The sequence below is a fragment of the Gigantopelta aegis genome, chromosome 3, assembly GCF_016097555.1.
Source record: "Gigantopelta aegis isolate Gae_Host chromosome 3, Gae_host_genome, whole genome shotgun sequence".
Lineage (NCBI taxonomy): Eukaryota > Metazoa > Mollusca > Gastropoda > Neomphalida > Peltospiridae > Gigantopelta > Gigantopelta aegis.
Genome location: NC_054701.1, coordinates 53,147,225 through 53,168,908, shown reverse-complemented (window position 1 = coordinate 53,168,908; position 21,684 = coordinate 53,147,225). Strand labels below are relative to the sequence as shown.

At 39.0% G+C, this 21,684-nt stretch overlaps 1 protein-coding gene across 1 annotated transcript in view; it reads left to right on the top strand.

Annotated features, from left to right (window-relative positions):
- Window positions 1-21,684, top strand: part of LOC121368721 (72 kDa type IV collagenase-like) — a 103,220-nt gene that overhangs the window by 61,319 nt on the left and 20,217 nt on the right. Inside the window, exons 5-9 of the mRNA XM_041493470.1 lie at window positions 963-1,026; window positions 3,559-3,710; window positions 4,146-4,412; window positions 12,122-12,220; window positions 21,145-21,315. Of these exons, the coding sequence (XP_041349404.1) occupies window positions 963-1,026; window positions 3,559-3,710; window positions 4,146-4,412; window positions 12,122-12,220; window positions 21,145-21,315 (753 nt within the window). The remainder of the gene's footprint in view (window positions 1-962; window positions 1,027-3,558; window positions 3,711-4,145; window positions 4,413-12,121; window positions 12,221-21,144; window positions 21,316-21,684) is intronic.

The window sequence follows — 21,684 nt, the reverse complement described above, 5'->3', positions numbered from 1 at the left end:
ACATTGAATATACAGACAATGATATTCTAAACAAAAAAATATATTTAATATGTAAGTTTAATCGTGGAAATATTTATTAGTCGGAAACATCTTACAATGCAGCAAACTCAGGAATGTCCCTTTAAGGCAGATACTTTTCACACGTTGTGTTCATTGAGGTACTGCTTAAAGTAGGTAAAGTGTTTAAGCGTGCTACTATATATTATGTAGCCAATAATTTGGTTAGTAAGGAAGGGTAACAGGTTTATCTTACTGTAACGTTAGGTCACGTTTTCGTCCGTCGTCGTGTAGAGTTTTCTGTATTGAAAAATGCATTCAAACTGTAATTTCCTCAACTTCTACAAAACTACTTGACCAATTCCGAACAAATTGTGATTGAATCTTTTTTGAATTTGGTCACTTTGACACCACCACCCCCCCCCCCCCCCCCCAGCTGAGGAAATTTAGCAATCTTAAAACATTCTTTTCTACTTCCACAAATGCTATAATTAGTCCATGAGCCAGACCCTGGATTTTGAGATTGTACCAAAAAGGTGACCAATCCAACAGTGAAGTCTGGTACCTGAGGGGTCCAAAAAACTGTAACTTCATGTCGCCAAGTCATCTTTATGGCAGCTTATTATCTGATACTACCCCTTCCAAATGACGAAAACGAAAATTAGGCAGTAAAACGCTTAGAGTACAAAAATTCAAACAAGACCATGTATATGGATGGCATCGAATACATCTAGATGACCTAAGTGGAAATTTGACCATAACAGTATTAGAGAATGGTGATAAATTTTACTAGAAAAATGTGGAAAAAACCACAAATATTTTACATTATTTCTTAAATTTGGAACAGACAATAGTAATTAAGGTACACTATATATACATCATAAGATGCGTGATCCAAAATACTCCAAACTGTAGGCCATGTGGTTAGAGCTCCAAAGTCACTTTTATGAAGTATTATATTTTAGTCCCAAACCGGCGGCCATCTTTAAAGATGGCCACCATACGGGCACTAAGCTACACTTCCAAAAAGTCCATCACAGTTTTTTGGACCCCTCAGGTACTAGACTAACCAAAAATCACTGTTGGATCTGGTCACCTTTTTGGTATTCAGATTCGGTCTGGCTCATGGACTAAATCAAATAGTCTTCTTATATGTTCGAATCCTTCCAGCTGACTCTTTGTGCTTTAAAATATACTCTGTCAAAAAAAGAAACGCACAGGAATTCATGGAATTATCTGTTTAATACAAAGTGGCATAATTTAATTATATATGATCGTATCACAGTCAAGTTTGACATGAGTATGTGACAATGTTCTTGCTATGGACTGCGTTTTCGTAACCAAACAGCGTCGCACGAGGACGCTGAAATCAGTACCTTGTGTTGCCACCAGTAGCAGCAATCACTGCGCGACATCTCCTTGGCATGGACTGAATGAGTTTCAGAATCCGGGCACGTGGAATCCTAGCATATTCTTCCTGCAGTGCATGTGGCAGTTGCGGAAGCGTCTGAGGCTCCGGGTCACCCTGGCTTACACGTCTGTCCAGTTCGTCCCATAGATGTTCAATGGGATTCAGATTTGGCGATCTTGATGTTCTCATTCTGTATGAAATCTATTGTTACACGTTCCGTATGCGGCCTGGAATTGTCCTGCTGAAAGAGTTCTCTCTGTCGATCCAAAATGGGAAGCATGTGACGGCGAAGAATTCCAGCCCGGTAGCGTACAGCTGTCAGGTTACCTTGTACGAACACAAGTTCACATCTTCCGGTGTATGAGATGGCTCCCCACATCATGACACTCCCTCCACCGAATCTGTCAACTTGGGCGACGCAGTTGTTGGCAAAACGTTCATTGCGGCGTCTGTATACACGTCGTCCATCACGTCGCTGTAGAAGGAAACGTGACTTATCACTGAACCATACTCGCCGCCAGTTTCTCCAAGTTCCACCCCTGTACATTCGTGCACCAGCAAACACGTAAATGTCGATGTTGACGTCGCAGGACGAGGCCAACATACGGTCTCCTAGCCCGTAAACCAGCTTCTCGAAGTCGGTTTCGAATGGTTTGTACAGACACCCTTCTCAAACCAGGTATGCGTCCAGCGGTGTTCGTTGCTGTGGCAGTTCGGTGACGCAAGTGCAGAACCCGGATGTAGCGATCTTGTGCTGCAGTTGTTATGCGAGGTCTTCCACTTCTGGGCCGGTCTTCTGCTGATTGAAACTGCTGGTGCCTGTCCTAGAGACGTGAAATGGTGCTCTGATGGACGTTCATGTGGTGTGCGATTGCTGACTGCGATTCACCTAAGTGGAGACGGCCTATTGCAATGTTTTGATTCGGCAGGCTTAGTCTTAGCATCTTGTAACTCGTCTACGTCGAAATGGAAATGAAGCATCATTGCGAGCATTGCAGCTTTTCCCCGAGTTTCACTTGCATTCGCCAAAATCTGACCATTTCACGCCGATTTTCTGCAATTGTCGTACAACGTGTCACAACGTGCGCTAAATTTGTTTTAGGGTGCATTTGGGCATGCTGTCCCATTCCAGGAACATTAACAAACATGGTCATTCAGCAACATTGTACAAAAAACCCCGATATTTTGTAAAATGAAACACTTTTCTTCTTTTCCTATCACCTATGCGTTTCTTTTTTGACAGAGTATATTATATAATTTGTAAATATCATTAATGTTGGATCCCAGTTTGTCCCCGATGAAGAGATGAACTTTTTCTATAGTTATATGAAGAAATCTTCGTCTTCTTTTCCAAAACCACTTAACCAATTCAAACCAAATGTTGTGGGAAGTGTCCTTCACACATAGAGAAACACATTGATGAGTTTAATGAGAATTTAAGCAGATTTTAAAAACAATTCTTCTCAAACCACTTAACCAATTAGAACCCAATAGTGTTGCAAGCCTCCTTGGCACAAGAATAAATCAATTTATTAATTTGGTTATTTCACCCTCCTCCCTGCCAGGGGCCTGATGGGGCCAAAAAGAAGACAATTAAATCGGTGGGTTTTTTTTAATCTAATTATCTGCTTCTAGAAATGCACTAACCGAATAGTATTCATATTTAAATATCAATAGATGGTTTATCTAATTTGTGAATGTCTTTAGTGTCAGGTACCCCAGGTTGAAGTTTACTATAGTAATGCATTTAAACTGTACTCTTACAAGCCCATTTTCAAATAAATTATGGAGGAAGCTTCATAGTCCCATGGAGAAACAAAATTGTGAATTTGTTTATTCTGACCAACGGCCTAGGGGTGGGGCTTAAAAGTGGAAAAACTGAGACAATTTTTTTTTTAATTCTTCTTCCATAAATGCCAAGCCTTGACACATGCTACATACACTGCTTATGTTAAAATCAGGACACCGTGCGTGTGTGTGTGTGCGTGCGTGCGTGCGCGTGCGTGTGCGTATGTTTGTGTGTGTGTGTGTGTGTGTGTGTGTGTGTGTGTATATATATATGTACTAGTATATGTATATATGTGTATGTAAGTTATTTATATCTATGTTTATTTCCCTTTTTACTGGCTGACTAATTTATTGTTTTATAGAAGCAGTTTTAAAGCTGCTCTCGCCAACTGGCAGAAAGAGTCTCGGTTGCAATTCCTGTATACGGATCGTGTTGCGGACATTGACATAAAGTTTGCCAGGGGCGATCATAATGATGGAAGTCCGTTTGATGGCAAGAGTAAAAATTCCAAAGGTATAACTAAAACAGATGAGATTGTTGCAAAACAAGCGATAACTGGTGCTTTTAATGAATCGTTATGTATGTCGTGGGCTTGTGTTTAAATGGTTACTAGCATGCACACCTACCTTCGTATACTAAACTTATAGGCCGAATTTACGAAGCCTGTTTTTTTCTTAAACACATGCTTAAGCATTGCAAATATATAGACAATGTACGTTTCAAGCAAATTTTATTTGTTACTCATATTGTTGTAAACGTTTTGAGGTAAAGTGCATTATTTTTCCGCTGAAACAAAATAATAACGCTTATCAGATCAGATTTCAGTGATCTTTCCAGACGAATTACCTTCAAACTCATTTTCATGCCTATATTTTTGTGCATATAACTTCTCTGAAATGTTTCCAAGCACACGTTTGCAGCATGTGTAATCCTAGGGTTTTTTTCCAGGTACTATTCTGGCACATGCCTTTCCCCCTGGGTCGGGTCGTCTGTCTGGTGATGTTCATTTTGATGACGACGAGCTGTGGACTGTTCATATTAACAAGGCCAATGGTAATCGGAAATATTTGGAACTGGTCGCTGCGCATGAATTTGGTCATTCCCTTGGTCTTCAACATTCCAAGGTTAAAGGCGCACTAATGAACGCTTACTACAGTAGCTTGAAAAAGAACTATATTTCATATGATGACATTTACGGGATCCAATCTCTTTACGGTGTGTATATAAAAAAAACATATTTGTATAACAGTAATATTCCTTTTGTAGGGAGCAAAGGATTGCAGTACCAATATTAGACTGTTAAATTTCGAGCTGCGAACCCTGTACCTACCAGCCTTATGTCCGATGGCCTAACCACGACACCACCGAGGCCGGTACGTAGCGTCAGTAGGCTATATAGGTTGTCAACGGACGGTTGCATACGGTGGGGGTCGATGGGTGTTAACGGGCGTCAGCGTTGACATGATTTGGTTATATATATATACTCTGTCAAAAAAGAAACGCATAGGTCATAGGGAAAGAAGAAAAGTGTTTTTTGTTTTGTGGTGTTTTTTTAAATATCGGGATTTTTTGTACAATGTTGCTGAATGACCATGTTTGTGCCCAAATGCACCGTAAAACAAATTTAACGCACGTTGTGGCACGTTGTGCGACAATTGCAGAAAATCGGCGTGAAATGGTCACATTTTGGCGAATGTACGTGAAACTCGGGGAAAAGATTGGGGTAGTAATGGGTATTTAAAGCTGCAATGCTCGCAATGATGCCTCATTTCCATTTCGACGTGTGCGAGTTACAAGATGCCACGACTAAGCCTGCAATTGCAATAGCCCACCTCCAGTTAGGTGAATTGCAGTCGCACGCCATATGAACGTCCATCAGAGCACCAGTTCACGTCTCTGGGACAGGTACCAGCAGTTTCAATCAGCTGAAGACCGGCCCAGAAGTGGAAGACCTCGCATAACAACTGCAGCACAAGATCGCTATATCCAGGTTCTGCATTTGCGTCACCGAACTGCCACAGCAACGAACACTGCTGGACGCATACCTGGTTTGAAAAGGGTGTCTGCACAAACCATTCGGAACCGACTTCGAATTTGACCTAGTTTACGGGCTAGGAGATCGTATGTTGACCCTATCCTGCGATGTCAACATCGACCTTTACGTGTTCGCTGGTGCACGAATGTACACGGTGGAACTTGGGAAATTGGCGGCGAGTGTGGTTCAGCGACAAGTCACGTTTCCTTCTACAGCGACATGATGGACGACAACGTGTTTACATACGCCGCAATGAACGTTTTGCCAACAAATGCGTCGCCCAAGTTGACAGATTTAGTGGAGAGAATGTCATGATGTGGGGAGCCATTTCATACACCGGCAGAAGTGAACTTGTGTTCGTACAAGGCACCATGACAGCTGTACTCTTCGCCGTCATATGCTTCCCATTTTGGATTGACAGAGAGAACTCTTTCAACAGGACAATGCTAGGCCGCATACGGCACGTGTAACAATGCATTTCCAATCTGATTAAAATTAGCTCTATTGGTCTACCAGTAGATCTAACAGCATTGAGTGGACTCCCATGTCCAGGTGACATTTCATCTATAAATAACAATTTAAATATCGACCAATTACACTTCGCCTTTTATAGGTGCGCATGCGTGTGCACAGGAGGACATGGCTCGATGGGGTCCAAGAAAACCGAAAATTTTGGAGATTTCTCACGACTAAGCTCTATGATGATTGGATTTTTCTGTGGTTATTAATTTTATTGACCTAATGAATACTTGTGACAAGCCACAAAAAAAAAAGAGGACAAAATCGAGTAAAGGTGGACAAGCAGACAATACCGATTCCAATATGGCGAACTTACACGTGTCGAGCACGCCGTCAAATTGTGTGAGTTACATTCCAATGACACAACAATTACCGCAGCAGAACTTCTCTCTTTTTTAGTGTAAGCCCCCAGCAGTATATGCCGTAGAGTGTTCAGCAGCAAGGGTTTTCAGGTTCTCTGAATCAGCAACAACAAGTATGTTCACAACAGGCACAGGCTATGCATGTTAACCCCATCTCCCCCCCCCCCTTACCCCCACCCTCCCACCCTGGGTGAGTGACCTCGTGGCAACTCTTATCAGTGTCATTAAAAATGATGTCAAAGAGTTTGGAGCCAGGGTAACAGAAGTTGAAAAAAATCCAGCAATTCATTAATACACTGTGGGAGGAGAGCCGTGGAACGCACGAAAAAGATTTTCAAGCAATTGACACTGAAATGGCCCGGTTGCAGAAATGTTTGGATTTTTACACGTGCGTATATGCCACGAAAGCTTCACGCACGCCTGTCACGGGCTTAATCTCTGACTTTCGCCAGTGACTAAGTACGGGCCAGGAAGGGGGGGGGGGGGGGTAAGTTTGAGGTGGGCAGAATTTGGAATAGAAATTTAGTCCTAAAATCCTAAAGTGAAAAACCTGATCCTACACATGTCTGGACTGAGAAATTAAATCCAAAAGTATTTTTGAATGCTCGGCCTAAAAAGGTTTTAAGGTGATTTGAGCAATTGAACGGGCGCCAAAGTAAAGTGCGTTGGACTGTTTACAAAAAAATAAACATAAGAATTTTGAACTGCGGCCAAAAAATTTAAAGTCCATTTAAGCCCAAAAACTAGGGTTGGCTACTTTGTCGGTGACGTTGGTGAGTCCCTGAGGGTCGGTAGCAGATGTTGGCGCTGGCGCTGGCGGGGCCGCAGACTGCTCTGATCATCCTGTGAAGAGATCTGTTGTCTATGTTGGGAAACAGGATGGCTCGTCTGTAAGTCTGGTTCCTCTTGTGCGTCACAACTACTCCGTGTATTCCGCTGAACACCTTGTTGTGCAGTTCGAACTGGCTGCCGTCCGCCAGGGGTCTCCAGTCGGCGTTGAGATGTTCTCCCTTCAACGTCATCGGATCGGTTGTGTCCCCCTGCATGTACGGGTGAAGCTCTTTCCGTACCCCGCTAAGAGCCATTCGTCCTCCTCGGGGGGGGGGGGGGGGTGGTCTTGGCTGGCTGGGAGGTCGGAGATGTGGCCTTCCTCTTCGCCGCAACAGCAACAGGTCCCGGCGCCGACTCAACGGTCGGTATAGTTGACCTCTTCACCGCCCTTGGAGTGGAGGTCGGTGGAACCGCCCGCGGAGCCTGGCACATCGCGAGTAGGTGTCATCCGGGGATACAGGCGCCGATGGCTGTTGTGTCCTCTTTGGAGAAGTCTGTGGGGGCGGCGACGCAGGCGGTTGAGCCGCAAGCTTTGATCCCCTCTGAGCCATTCCGGGCACTCATTTCCTCTTCCTCCTTCCTCTTCCACTCCTTCCTTTCCTCTTCGTTGGAGCCGGGTCACCATATACCAAAGACACGGTCGCCCGTGCTCCGGTATAAGTAACCCGGAACTCCAGCAGAGCCCCAAAGCTGGCTATCAATTCCCTCAGGGGGGAGGGGGGGGGGGCCGTAACACGAGAGCGCACGTATACACGTCTAGTCGCATCGCGAAATCAGCTGGGAGTGACGATAAAGTCACGTGATCGAGAAGGAAGTAAAACTAATAGTAAACATTGTAATGTCCCCTGCCCTCCGCGAAGAAGTAATGACAAGCCATGGTTTGATATTGAATTAAAGGAATACTATTTGGATTATTTATATGCCCTTAGAGTTTTTAATAGAAACAAGTCTTTAGAAAATCACCAGCTTTTAAAAAAAACGAAAGTTTAAGAAGTTAGAACAAAAAAGGAAACGAAACTATTTACGTACAGAAGGTGACATGCTCGACCTTTTAAAAAAAATTAATCCCAAACAATTTTATTATAGGTTTTCAAAAGGAAGAAAACAAATTGGAAATATTCAATTGAAAAAATGTATAGAACATTTCAGATTGTTGGCATCAGATGATGCAAAATGTAAAGATGATATATTTTCTTTTCATAAAAATGATATTATGTTTGAGGAGCTTGAGAAAAATATTACTATTTAAGAAACAGAAATGGCCATACACGATTTTAGAAAAAATAAAGCCTACGGTAGTGATGGTATCATTAATGAGTATTTCATTGAATGTAAAGATCTTTTAATACCATTATTATTTAAGATATTTAATTGTGTGTTAACGAGTGGTTATTTTCCAGGGAGTTGGTCTACTGCTGTAATTGTGCCAATTTTTAAGAAAGGTGACATTTTGGACACTAATCATTATAGAGGAATTAGTTTAGTCAGTTGTTTTGGAAAATTGTTTACATCCATTATTAACCAGAGACTTTTGTCATGGTCTATAGATAATGACATTATTACAGATGCCCAGTTTGGTTTTCAACCAAAACTTGGCACTGTTGATGCTATTGTTGCACTGCATTCAATTATTAGTAAGCCTTTGTCATCAAAGAAGCGTCTCTATTTTCAATCGATCTACCTTATGGTTTAAACTGCACAAGATTGGTATACGTGGAAAAGTGTTTTTTCAGAATCTGTTGAGGACTTGCAACTTCAGCTAGATACTTTATTAGACTATTGTACGAAATGGGATTTAAATGTTAATAGTTCAAAAACAAAAATAATGTTTTTAAGAAATGCTGGTAAATTAAAAGAAAAAGAAAAATGGATTTATGATGGTAATAGTATAGAAATAGTTGACAAGTTTACATATTTAGGAATTTTACTGTATTATAACAACAAATTCGGCTTTACAGAAAACATTATTATCTGAGCAAGGCAGAAAAGCAATGTTTGCATTAAACCGTAGTATTAAAGCTTTGTATCTTAATCCACAAACATTGTTATCATTGTTTGATTGGTAGTATTTTATGTTATGCATCGGAAAAGTATGGCGTTCACATAAAGGTGAAAATATTGAATGTATTCATCTTGATTTTTGTAAGAAATTATTAGGCATTAAGAAATCTACTTGTAATCTAATGGTATATACAGAGCTTGGCCGACGTCCACTGAGTGGTATTCGAATATATAACATGATTAAATATTGGTGTAAATTATTAGTCATCCCAAATTGTATATTAAAAAATTGTTATGAGTTTTTATATAACAGGGTAGAAAATTATAATGAGAAAAATTGGGCTTATCATGTTAAAAAGGAAATTATTGATTTAGGTTTTGGTGAATTTTGGCTTAAATAAGAATTACATTCATTGTATTTACCTGTAATCAAGCAAAGAATCTTAGATCAGGCCTCGCAACATATCAGGAGTGAAATTAATAGTTCACCAAAGTGTACTTTATACAAATATTTCACAAATACTTGTAACCTCCAGTTTTATTTACGTAAGTCAATTCCAATAGTGTATAGAAAGTATTTATCAAAATTTAAACTCTCTTCTCACATGTTAGCAATTGAAACTGGTAGATACTACCACATTGAAGACAGAACAGATTATGCTTATATTGTTTAAATGCTGTAGAAGATGAATTTCATTATATTTTAAAATGCCCTTTATATTTTAATTTAAGAAAACAATATATAAAACCCTATTATTGGAAAAAGCCTTCATCTTTTAAATTGGCGCAGCTGTACAATATATATAAAAAAAAAAAAACTTTGGAAAATTTCTCTATAAGGCAGATAAATTAAGAAAATAGCATATATATATATATATATATATATATATATATATATATATATACATATATGTATGTATCTATATATGTATATATATATATATATATATATATATATATATATATATATATATATATATATATATATTGTTAATGCATTTTCCGATTACATGTATGTTTATGTATTGTTTGTTTGTGCTTTGTTTCTTCTGCACATGTATTTATAATGTTTATACAGATGAGCTGTATAGCTCAATGTTAATAAACAATTGAATATAGCGTTATACGGGAGCATACAAATTCTAAAAATATCGGGCGAGACTATTTATGCAATAGGCGAACTTGTTGATCTATTTCAACATTTAAAAAAAAACAGGGGTATAGTGCAGTAATAAAGTCTGGATTGTATACTAGTATAAACGGATTTTATGGCTATACCATCACGGGTTTTTTTTTCTAACGAATTTTATATAATTTTTTTTATTTAAATTAGTTTCCGGCATACTTCGTAATTCACCCGAATCATTTCGTATACCTTCGGCATAATCCCGAATGTTTGCAAATTCTTTTCAAATCACTGGCATGATTTTGCAAGTAAGGTTTTGATTGGTCGAATGAAAGGTCAACTGGACATGAGCTCCAACGGGCTGCTGTTAGATCCACATGTAATAGTGGAGCTAATTTTAATTAGATTGAATGGATTTCCTACAAAGAGAATTAATGTGCTGCCATGACCATTAAGATCGCCAGGTCTCAACTCCATTGAACATCTATGAAATCTAGGTCACGGTGACCTAGTAATGGTATGCGACACATCACCATCCCAAGTTGCATGCAATGTTTAATGATCCTATACAAATTGATGACGAATATATGATAGCTTGGACAAGGATTCACTTTAATATGCAGTAAACCTTGAAAAGTATGTCACAGTTATCTAGTAATGATTCTCCTATATAAATTTATACGGAAGATATGCACCGGACAAGGATTCACGTTAATGTGTAGTACGTGAAAAGTAAGTTATAATGACCTAGTAATGGCATTGGAGCTGGATCTAGCTCAGACGACAGAGCGCTTACCTGAGGTTCTTTGATTGCAGGATCGAACCTCCTTGGTGGACCCATTCTCAGATATATCAAAGGGCATGATATGTGCTGTGCATATAAAAGTGTCCTTGTTGCTAATGGAAGAATGTAGTGAGTTTTCTCTCAAAATTATAAGTACAAATTACCAAATGTTTGATATCCAATAGCCGATTATTATCTTATCAATGTGCTTTAGTGGTATCGTTTGACAAAACACACTTCAACATTTAACTTTTTGTAGTGGTATGCGACGCAACACTATCTCAAGTTGTTCCTGCATGTGAGGTTTGATGGTCCTGCATGCATCGGTATCCAAAATATTGTCCGGACAAAAAATATATAACAGACGAGTGCGTACGGACAGAACAGAACATAACTTTATGACACCCAGGCCGTTAGACAACGGCACATGGGGAAACATGAACAACAATGTTTTACATGACAAGATAGGCTACTGTTTACAGGAGACAAGTATGTAATATATAAATGCATATACATGTATATATAATAATAAAATACAATGCCACGAGTGGTGTGGTATGTATTGTTACAGATATATCTACGGTCTTCTGAATTTATCATTGATTATTTGAATTAATTTACCGACTTTTCCTAGGACACCTATTTTATTACTGGTAAATAATTCTTTTAATTTCGGGTACCGTACTGGGATTTAGATAAACATATCGTTTTAGGAAACATTTTCGTGGTTCCTTAAGGAAGGCACAAGAGAATAAATAATGATATTCGTCGTCAATATCATTAGAGTTACATAGTGTGCATAATCGATTTTCTTCAGGGATGTTGTTCCATCGTCCTATTTCAATTGGGAGGTATGGACGAACAACTCCATACCATAATACGACCTGAAGATGAGCTTATATAAATTGCCATTGAGCTATACAGTTCGTTAGTAATTTATTAAGAAACCTTTTATTTATATTTTAATTTTTAAAATGTTCTATGCGTGTTGATGTTGTATTTTTACTTAAGTGTTGTTGTTTTTTAAAATTATTAATTACAGTTGCATCCAGTTGCAGTTAATCGATCTTCTATTGACAAAAACATGTTAATATTTTTTTAATGGTAATATCTTAATTGCGATTTGTAGACTTGATTTTATTTCAGGCAAAGAGTGTTTTAAAGTTAAAAAAATATTTCATATTTGACCGAGTACAGTAATGAATATATTGGAAAATGTTTTCAGTTTAATCTAACAATAATAATGATCGACTGTTTTTCACTTAGGTGCCCCCAACGGCTGGCATGCCACCATAGGAGCCTGGGCACCCACGACAACTCCTGCCTATATAACATGTGACATTCTCTTTCAAGCCATAGTGAGAGGTATCTAGTTGTCTAAATATTTCATCATTTTCATCATCGTCGTCATTTTATTAATAATACAATAGTAACAAGGCATCGAAAACGCAGCAAATCCCCCCTGTGGTTTCAGGATCCTAGTCCTATATGTGATCGGATGGGAAATTAAGTCGGTAGAGCGATGACGTCGTATTTCAGTGACCTTGACATTTGATCCAGAAAGGTAATTTGTTCATGGCAACCAGCTTGTTCATGATATCTATTTTTAATAAAAGTTACTTTGACCTTTGACACAGAGCGCTGTGAGGTATAGATGAGGCAATTCCAACTCGGCCAAGACACGAAATGGTTTTGTGAGGGCCGAGGTTTATTGAGACTATTATAGAAACATATTGTCTCGCGTGCTGGAATTGGCTTAGATAAACCTCAGAAAGGTGTTTGATTCTTTTTCTTGCTCGTTTAATTTTTACATTAACAAAGCATTTGTAAACTTAGGTTCATTTATTCTAGAACCATTAACACTTCACCTACAAACCCACCCGCGCAACAATACACATGTAATTACCATTCTGTAACAACATAAATATGTAACAACTTTACTATAAATATAAAGATCAAAATGTTAATTTGTTTAAATATTTTAAATCAAGATGAATGTTTTAAAAAATAATACTAAATCATTGAAAAACATAAGTTATGACGCCAGTTTTTCAAGATGTCATGATAATATTCTATAGCCCATGTCAGAAATTACACAATGAGCTAAATATAGTAACAGACGTAAAGTTAGTATACGCATGCGTATGCCCAAACCGATATAGGAAGGCAAACAAGCGTGTTTAACTGCATGTAAGCAACGACAAATAAATTGTATTAATGGTAATTGCGTCACTGTTTTTGTGAATTCTGTTACACCAGTGTAACCGAGGGTTACCAGCATGATGACAAAGCATGTCAAATTTAAATAAAAAGACTAAAAGCAAGAGATAGAAAGTCTGATATTTGTTTTCTATTTCCAAAAACTAACACCTGGCGCGAGTGCAGGAATTTTAGCAGAGGTGGGTGCATACTTGCCAACCTTACCACTTCATGCGGTAGACTACCGATTTCTTTACTGTTCTACCGCCTACCGCATTTCAAAGCTTTTCTACCACTTTCAGCAAAAAAAGAAGTAAAAACGAAAGAAAATTGAAGCTTTAAATTACGTTTGGTTTAAATCGATATCAAATAATGATTAATCCAGCTTATTTCAGTAGGCCTAGCTATTAGACAGCACTCCGTCTAGTGAGTCGTGACTAGGTCTAGAGTATGCCGCGTCGTCATGGTAACCTGGTCGAGTCATGCTTCCCCGGAGTAAATCTACTGAACAGCAAAAGAAACACAAAAATGTTAATATACATTTTTTTCTAAATACAATTACTTCAGTAATGCTACATAATTATTATAATGCAATGCAAGGTTTGGTAAATCAGTTTTATTGAAAATCTCGGGAATAGCTTACGTTTTGCACGCACTAGTCATGTTGGTTATGGGTCCTCTTATTCAACAGGGATGCACGTGCTAGTGCAGCACGTGCAATCTGAGGTGTGCGCATTATTAATTCAGTCAACATGAATAAAAGGAAACGCGAAAACAAATGTTTTCAGTGTTGTTTTTGGCGCAGCAGCTATGTCAAGATTAACGACTGCCGAACGTGAAAGAGCAATTGGGAGATTAATGACTGGAGATAGGCCAGATGACATTGCACACACTTTTAATGTGCATCCATCAACAATTTATCGTCTCCAAGAGCTGGTGATAGACCACAAAGTGGCAGACCTAGGGTGACCACGGCAAGACAAGATCGGCATATTGGTCGCACCCATCTGGTTGACAGGTTCCGTTCCGCCAATGAGACAGCTCGGACAATTATTGGTAACCACCAGAGACACATTAACGGTCAGACAGTTCGTCGTCGGCTTGCAGGAAGAAACCTTCGAAACAGACGTCCAGCAAGAGGACCCGTTCTGACACAACAACACCGCCTAGTTCGACTCTAGTGGGCCCAAAATCACGTGAATTGGCGTCATAGGCATTGGCATACAATTCTCTTCTCCGATGAAAGCCGATTTTGCATTGATCACCAGGACGGACGTAGGCGAGTGTGGCACAGAGTTGGTGAAAGGTATGCTGATAGATGTGTCGTTGAGTGGAACGCATGGGGTGGACCGAGTGTTATGATATGGGGCGGAATTGGCTTCTATCAGCGTGTGGGACTCATAATTGTCCAAAATGTTGGCCCTGGTCACAGAAATGGAGTAACGGCACAACGCTATATTGATCAAGTGCTCGGACCTTAAATTGTTCCATTTTTCGTCGTCATGGAAACCATATTTTGCAACAAGATAATGCCCGTCCACACACTGCTAGGATTATACAGAACTTTCTACATCAGCACAATATCATCACCATGCCATGGCCATCTCTTAGCCCCGATCTGAACCCCATTGAACATTTTTGGAATGAGATACAGAGACATCTCAACCAAATGCGCCTCCGACCAGCAATCCAAGAAGGTCTGCAGCAGCCGATACGTGACGCATAGACCAACAGCCCCAGAGGAACAGTAAACCGTCTGATCCAATCCATGAACTGCAGATGCATGGCTGTTATCAGCGCAAATGGAGGTCATACAGAATACTGATTATACCAACATTAGGTCATTGAAATAGACAGTCAAAAGTGTGTGAAATGTTCACAAGACATTGATATTTTTAACTAAACCACCTAAAATTGTGTTTGATCTGGCGCATTTGAAGAAAGATCGTACAGATGCTGTAGTTTATAAACAATTGTCCATGGAAATTCAAGACAAGTACCGTGATTCCATTCCTGTGTATACAGACGGATCACGGGATGGGAATTTGGTAGCTTGTGCTACAGTTTTTCCATCAGACACATACTTTCCATGAGATTGCCTGACTCGCATCGATCTTTAGTGCTGAAGTTTGAAAAATAAACAAATAAATAATGATAATACTCGTTTGCTCAACCCCCTGCTTAAGCAAATTTTCTTTTCTGTTCCCCCCTCCCCCCCGATAATTGTGCGGGGGAGCGTGTCTCGACCCACCCCCTGTAAACTTTGATCGCATCAGTCTAGAACCCCTTTGCTAAAATTCCTACACAGGCGCCTACAGTGGCCCTGTGTACCGTAGCTCTGTAAAAAATAAATAAATAATAATACAAAACCCCCACAAAAAACACAAAAAAACACAATAAATAATAATAATTTTTAAAAATCAAAAAAACAAATTGTGAATATATATTATTTTTAAATCTCTACACACGGCGATCGTGCACTGTATATAAAATTCAAGGGTACTTTACACGGATGTCATATATATAGCCTCATCAATACGCGATTTTGCCATATCTTTTAGGCTCCTCATAAAATAGTTCCAATTTAAAAAAAAATTAAGCTTCTCACTGGGATTCCCTCAATCGTGGTTTAATTAAAATACAATAGCGAGGTTTGGTATTCCAAATTAATGTAGTTTTAACTTATAATTCATATTTAGAAAAATAAGGCCCACTAAGTCTGTGACTGAGTGCCATTAATAGAGGGGGGTGGGGGTGGGGTGTAGACAAAAGAATACCGTTCCGAGTACACAATTGCAATGCACCCGGGGGAAGCTGAACAAAAGAATATCGGCCTCCCCCACCCAAACCCCCAATACTTGCTGCTGGTAATAACTTGGTACTTGGTGATGCCTCGACCAGAAGCGGTCAGGCCCTTTATAAGGGCCCTATGGGCAACCTAGGGAGACACCACAGCATCGTAGAGGTCTAAAATTAACGAGCTACTCTCGATGCACTAATATCAAAACCTATGTTAGCTTGGCCGACCGTTCAAAATTGCGCCAAATTCCCTCAATCAAAATTGCGCACCCTTTTCTCTTTGGCATTTAACTGCTTCATTCAAATTCCATAGCACCACCACCACCACCACCCGCCTGCTACCGATTTGATCGGGCTGCTGGTGCTCCCTTGCATCTGCCAGTGCAGGCGGTGCCTTCTCTCCCTCCCCCCACCTTTCCTGTCATGGACGGAGGAGCCGGCCAAGGCCGGCTCTTGTGCCCACGACAGGCGTGCGCTACAACAGCTTGTTCTGAATGTGCACGTAAAACCCTATGACATGACATGACATGGTGGGGTGGGGGTCAAAACCCGTTGTAGATTTTTAAACTATAATTTAAAGGTCCTTGACATGTGGATGGGATAACTTTGCATTTTTGTGTATTCTGTAATATTATATTGTTTCACCAAAATAGGGGGTGGGGTGGGCCCCTGCCTGAATCTGCGTTTGTTTTCAAACAGGTAAAGGTAAATTGTTAGTGGTCAAAGTATTTTATTGTACATGTACTTATGTACTTGCAATCAAATGATGATCAGTCAGATAAGCAGACACGCCACAAAAGAACTGTACCCCGAGCTCAAATACTGAAAATACCATTTTATAAAAATTTGGCCCGGCGTTTAAATTAAGAAGTTAAAAAAATATATTTAACACTATCTATGTATATAAACCGCTAAAGAATGTTTGCACATTTAGGTCCATAAACTATTGTTAAGTGATTTATCTTAATTAAATATGGTACACATTATTTATTTGAATAAAATGTATAAATGTATAAACGTAATCAGGTTATCACACGATAATTATACATTTACGTCTGTAGTAAAGTTAGCACACCTTGGAAACTTGTGGACTTTTGTATGTTATTGATAATAATATTCTGCGATTATCCTGAAAAATTCAGCTCTGTACTATTTATTTCCGAGTTAAACACTAATTTTTACAAAGCGATCTTAGCTACTATCGAACTTAGTTGTTGATATTACGCTACCTACCTTAAAATTTACAAGAACACTTAAAGAATACTACTGGCTTCAGTGGCGCAGTGGTTAAGCCATCAGAATACAGGCTGGTAGGTACAGGGTTCGCAGCCCGGTATCGGCTCCAACCCAGAGCGAGTTCTTAAGGGCTCAGTGGGTAGACGTATGGTAACTACACCCTCTTCTCTTTCACTAAAGAACTAACAACTAACCCACTGTCCTGGACAGATAGCCCAGATAGCTGAGGTGTGTTTCCAGGATAGCGTGCATGAACCTTAATTCGATAAAAGCACGAAATGAAATGAATACTTACAAGAAAAAGAACAGGACATTAATTTGTATGCAAGTAATTGGGGCCACCATTCTCATCAGCCCAAATTAAAAGCAAAATATTAACGCACTAGCAACATGCTCCTCTACGAATGGATTGGACAACATATTAACGTGCCTATATACAATTAAGGTTCAAGCATGTCTCTCCTAGGCAGTTACTGGGTCTGGGACAGAAGGGGGTGAAGGGGTAGAGTTGAAAATGGGCAGAATTTTGAAAATAGAAATTAGTAAAAACAAAATTTAATAGAATTTAATCAGTGATAAGTGGGTTATATTAGTTAAGTAGATGGTCAAAAATAAAAATAATTGACTGCTCGGCCGAATATTTATATAATTTGGAGCATTTTAGAAGGGTAGACCTCCCTATCCAGCATAAGATGATTGTGAGTGTAACCTGTGTGGCGGTTTACCTCAGAGTGCAAAGCTTCTGCCAACTGAGCCACCGTTTCATCCCACTAGGTTTAAGACCTGTCAATGTAACACCGAACAGCATTCATGAGTGTACGATTGTACCATTCAACCTGTCCATTGGCTGACGGACGATAAGGCGTGGTTCGAGCCTTGTGAATATGGAGCAATTTACACATCTTGAAATAACTCAGACTCACAATTTCTCCACTGATCAGTAAATATCTCGAAAGGATAACCAAACCTCGAGAAGAACTCATTGATAGCTACCCTCGCTGTCACCACAGCTGTCTGAGAGGGCAACGGTATGTGCACTCTACCCACTTTGTGAACTGGTCTACCATCATGAGTACATACTCATTACCATTTTCAGTCTTGGGTAATGACTCTAGGAAATCAAGATGTACCCTCTCCAATGGACCCCCACATGAAATTGTTTCATTGGGCATCTCGCCTTCCTATTACCCTTCTTACAATGGTTGCACTGCACACAGGTAAACACAAACTTTTTACAGCCCGTGACATACTATACCAATAATACCGGGCACGCATTCTACCCTTAGTAATTTTCACACCCTGGTGACCTGAAGGTGGAATATCGTGGTTGACCCGAAACCACTCACGCCGTAAAGAATGGGGTACGACCAGCAGTTCCTTGCTCAATCCGTTTATAGAGGACCCCCCGTTCAACCAAATGAAATATGTCCATGTTAATCCAATAAAATTTGGATTCACGGTCTCCCACTGGGTACTACCTGAGTTTCCAATTTTTGGATGACCTGTCTGAAATCTCGATCAGCCCGCTGTTTTTCCTTCATCTGGTCAACTGACTATCCCACAGAGGAATTATCACAGTAGTTACTGACAGCACACTTTTATAGACCGCACCCACATTATGTGTGTACACAACAACCCTTTGCTCTGTGGCTGAGGGTCGAACTCGATACCCCCAGTGAGCAACTGCTGAAATTCAGTACTCTGCACAACTGGTTCACTCTCACCTATTCGCTATATATTGAAACCGGTCTTACAACACTTTGTGAAAGGAGAAAAACAAAACAAACTGTGTACAATGTCTAAAATAATGAAAGGAATGACTCCCGATTTCTTAACTAATTGTATTCCACAAAGATTAGAAGAAAGGGTTCCTTATATGTTAGGAAATCGGGAGGACATATCTACACCTTTTGCTAGAACCTGCTTATTAAAATCATCATTTATTTATTCAGCAATTGATTTATGGAATAATTTAAGCCCAGCAATTCAAACGTGTGAAACAATATCGTCTTTCAAAAAAGCAGTAACACCAGTGGTAAATAAAGTTCCATATTATTTTTCCTGTGGAAAAAGAATAGAAAATATATTGCATACCAGATTACGACATGGATGTAGCCCTTTAAACGCCGATTTGTACAGACGTGGACTTACCACAGACCCTTCATGTAACTGTGGATACAGATTGGAAAACAATATCCATTTTTACTTACAATGTAAACAATATGAACAACAGAGACTGATTCTATGTAATTCCTTGCAGCTTTTTCAACCAATAGATTTACAATTACTGTTTTATGGTAGAAGCACATTAAGCGATGCCAATAATAAAGAAATATTTACTAATGTTCAAATATATATATATATATATATATATATATATATATATATATATATATATATATATATATATATATATATATAAACCTCATCGTTTTGATTAATAAAGTATTGTTTAAATTACCATAAGGATTATTTGTAAATGAGATAGCGAATTTAACTGTACTTGATGTACTATTTGTGTAATCTTTTGTATAATTTGTTTTCTTTCCTTCACATTCTTTTGTATATAATACATTTCCTTACACTGGTTATCCTTGAATGTATACATGTAGTTTATATTTACAGCTATGTAATATAGGTCGCCAAGTATATTATATGAATATACAAGAGGGCCTCGTAAGTTGTCAAACTTGTGCCCAATTCTTTTGTTCTTGGTACAATAAAATATGTTTGCAATCAATCAATCTCACCTGTAGTGGGGATCATCTGCGTTCCATTGGCGGTTGATCCAACCTGGTAGCTAAAGACACTGCATTGTCCACGTTATGAAAAAACGTTCCGCAATTGTCACGTGCCCTTATGCAATACTGTTATCTTGACGCCTGCCTCAAACTCAGGGCATGGTTGCAGTACTGGCAATATCGATAGAGCATCTGCGTTCACATGTTGTTTTCCAGGTCGATGTTGAATTTTCATATCATACTGACCCAACTGCTCCAACCATCTAGTCAACTTTCATTGTGGCTCCTTGAAGTTAACAACCATGTTAAACTGTTGTGGTCAGTCCGTACCAGAAACCTTCTACCCAGCAAATAGTGGTGAAACTGGCGGGCAAATCTTACCACCGCCAACAGTTCTTTCCGGGTAATATAATACTTTTTCTGCTCAGATGTCAAACTACAACTGGCATATGCAACCGTCCTCTTTTTGCCATTATGCATTTGGGACAACTCCGCCCCTATTGCCCTATCCAACACATCCATGTCAAGCATGAATAAGTCGTCTGTGTTAGGCAACATCAACACCGGATTTGACACTAACGCTTTCTCAGCCTAATCCAAGCTGTCTCCTGAGCGATACCCCAAATGAATGGTTTCTTTCCAGGGATCTCATACAATGGAACCACAATTTTTGCACTCTCGGCTATAAAGTTTCAGTGGTAATTTGCAAAACCCAAAAAACTTTCTACATCCCTTGTACATCTGGGAATGGGCCATTCCCTAACACTGTCCACGTACCCAGTACCCATCTCCACTCCATTGGGACCTATTACTCTAGGATATTTGACTCAAAATAACGAATCATCCTTAAATACAAACTCAGAATTTGCAGTTAACCATGTCAATATTATGAATTATTGAGACTCAATAATTTGGTAATTTTAATGTAACACGCATGCACAATTAGACAAGGGTATATCATATTAATTATTTTTAAATGATTGCTTTTATGTTATAATACGAGCTATTCCAGCCATAAGAAAATTGTCTACAAAACGTTAAATAACTTAACGATATATGTTTTAAATCATAATCAATTTATATATATGTTCATCTATAAATTCATCCTAAATCTCGTGTTTATTTAAATTAGGGTCGCTTATTACAAATGACTGACTTAGCAAAAGGTATCCACAATACTTGAACATTTTGGACAGGCTGTCAAACTAAATCTGATTATTTTATTTTAAATATCAACGTAAGTTATTAAGGGTAGTCAAAAATTTTTGAAGTTCGATGTAGCCAAATGTTACTGTACTGTATTTAAACGTATAGGGCCGGACATGCGAAAGTGGGGCATTTTGAATAACCGGGCTTTCCTGATTGATGATAATATCAGTGGTGAACGCCGGTCAGCGAGTCTGCAGGACGTGTTTCCAGGAGCACCAGTTGGTCTGGATTTTGCCTTCACTATGCCCAGCGGAAGAGTGACATACATGTTCATGGGTAAGATACTAGGGGAAATATAGATTAATTTGGTCATAATAGCAGGCCCGTGACCCCAACCCCTCCTCCCCTTGGGTATTGTTGTTATGGGCCTTTAAATACTTGAGAAATTATAATCATGAATTTAGCTAAATGTTTTTGTGTGCTTATTATTTTACTGCTCATAAGTTCTCTAAAATAATGTTCCATAATTTTTCAGGAATAATATTAAGATAATTTTCAAAATTTAATTGTTCTTTAAAAAGTTTGTAGGTTTTACCTGTCGATGACTTTGAAATATGAATTTTCCATGTTTGTAAATACTGGTCTTATGCTAATTTGTTGTGATTGCCATTTTACAGATAGAAAGGTTTGTGTTAGGCATATATT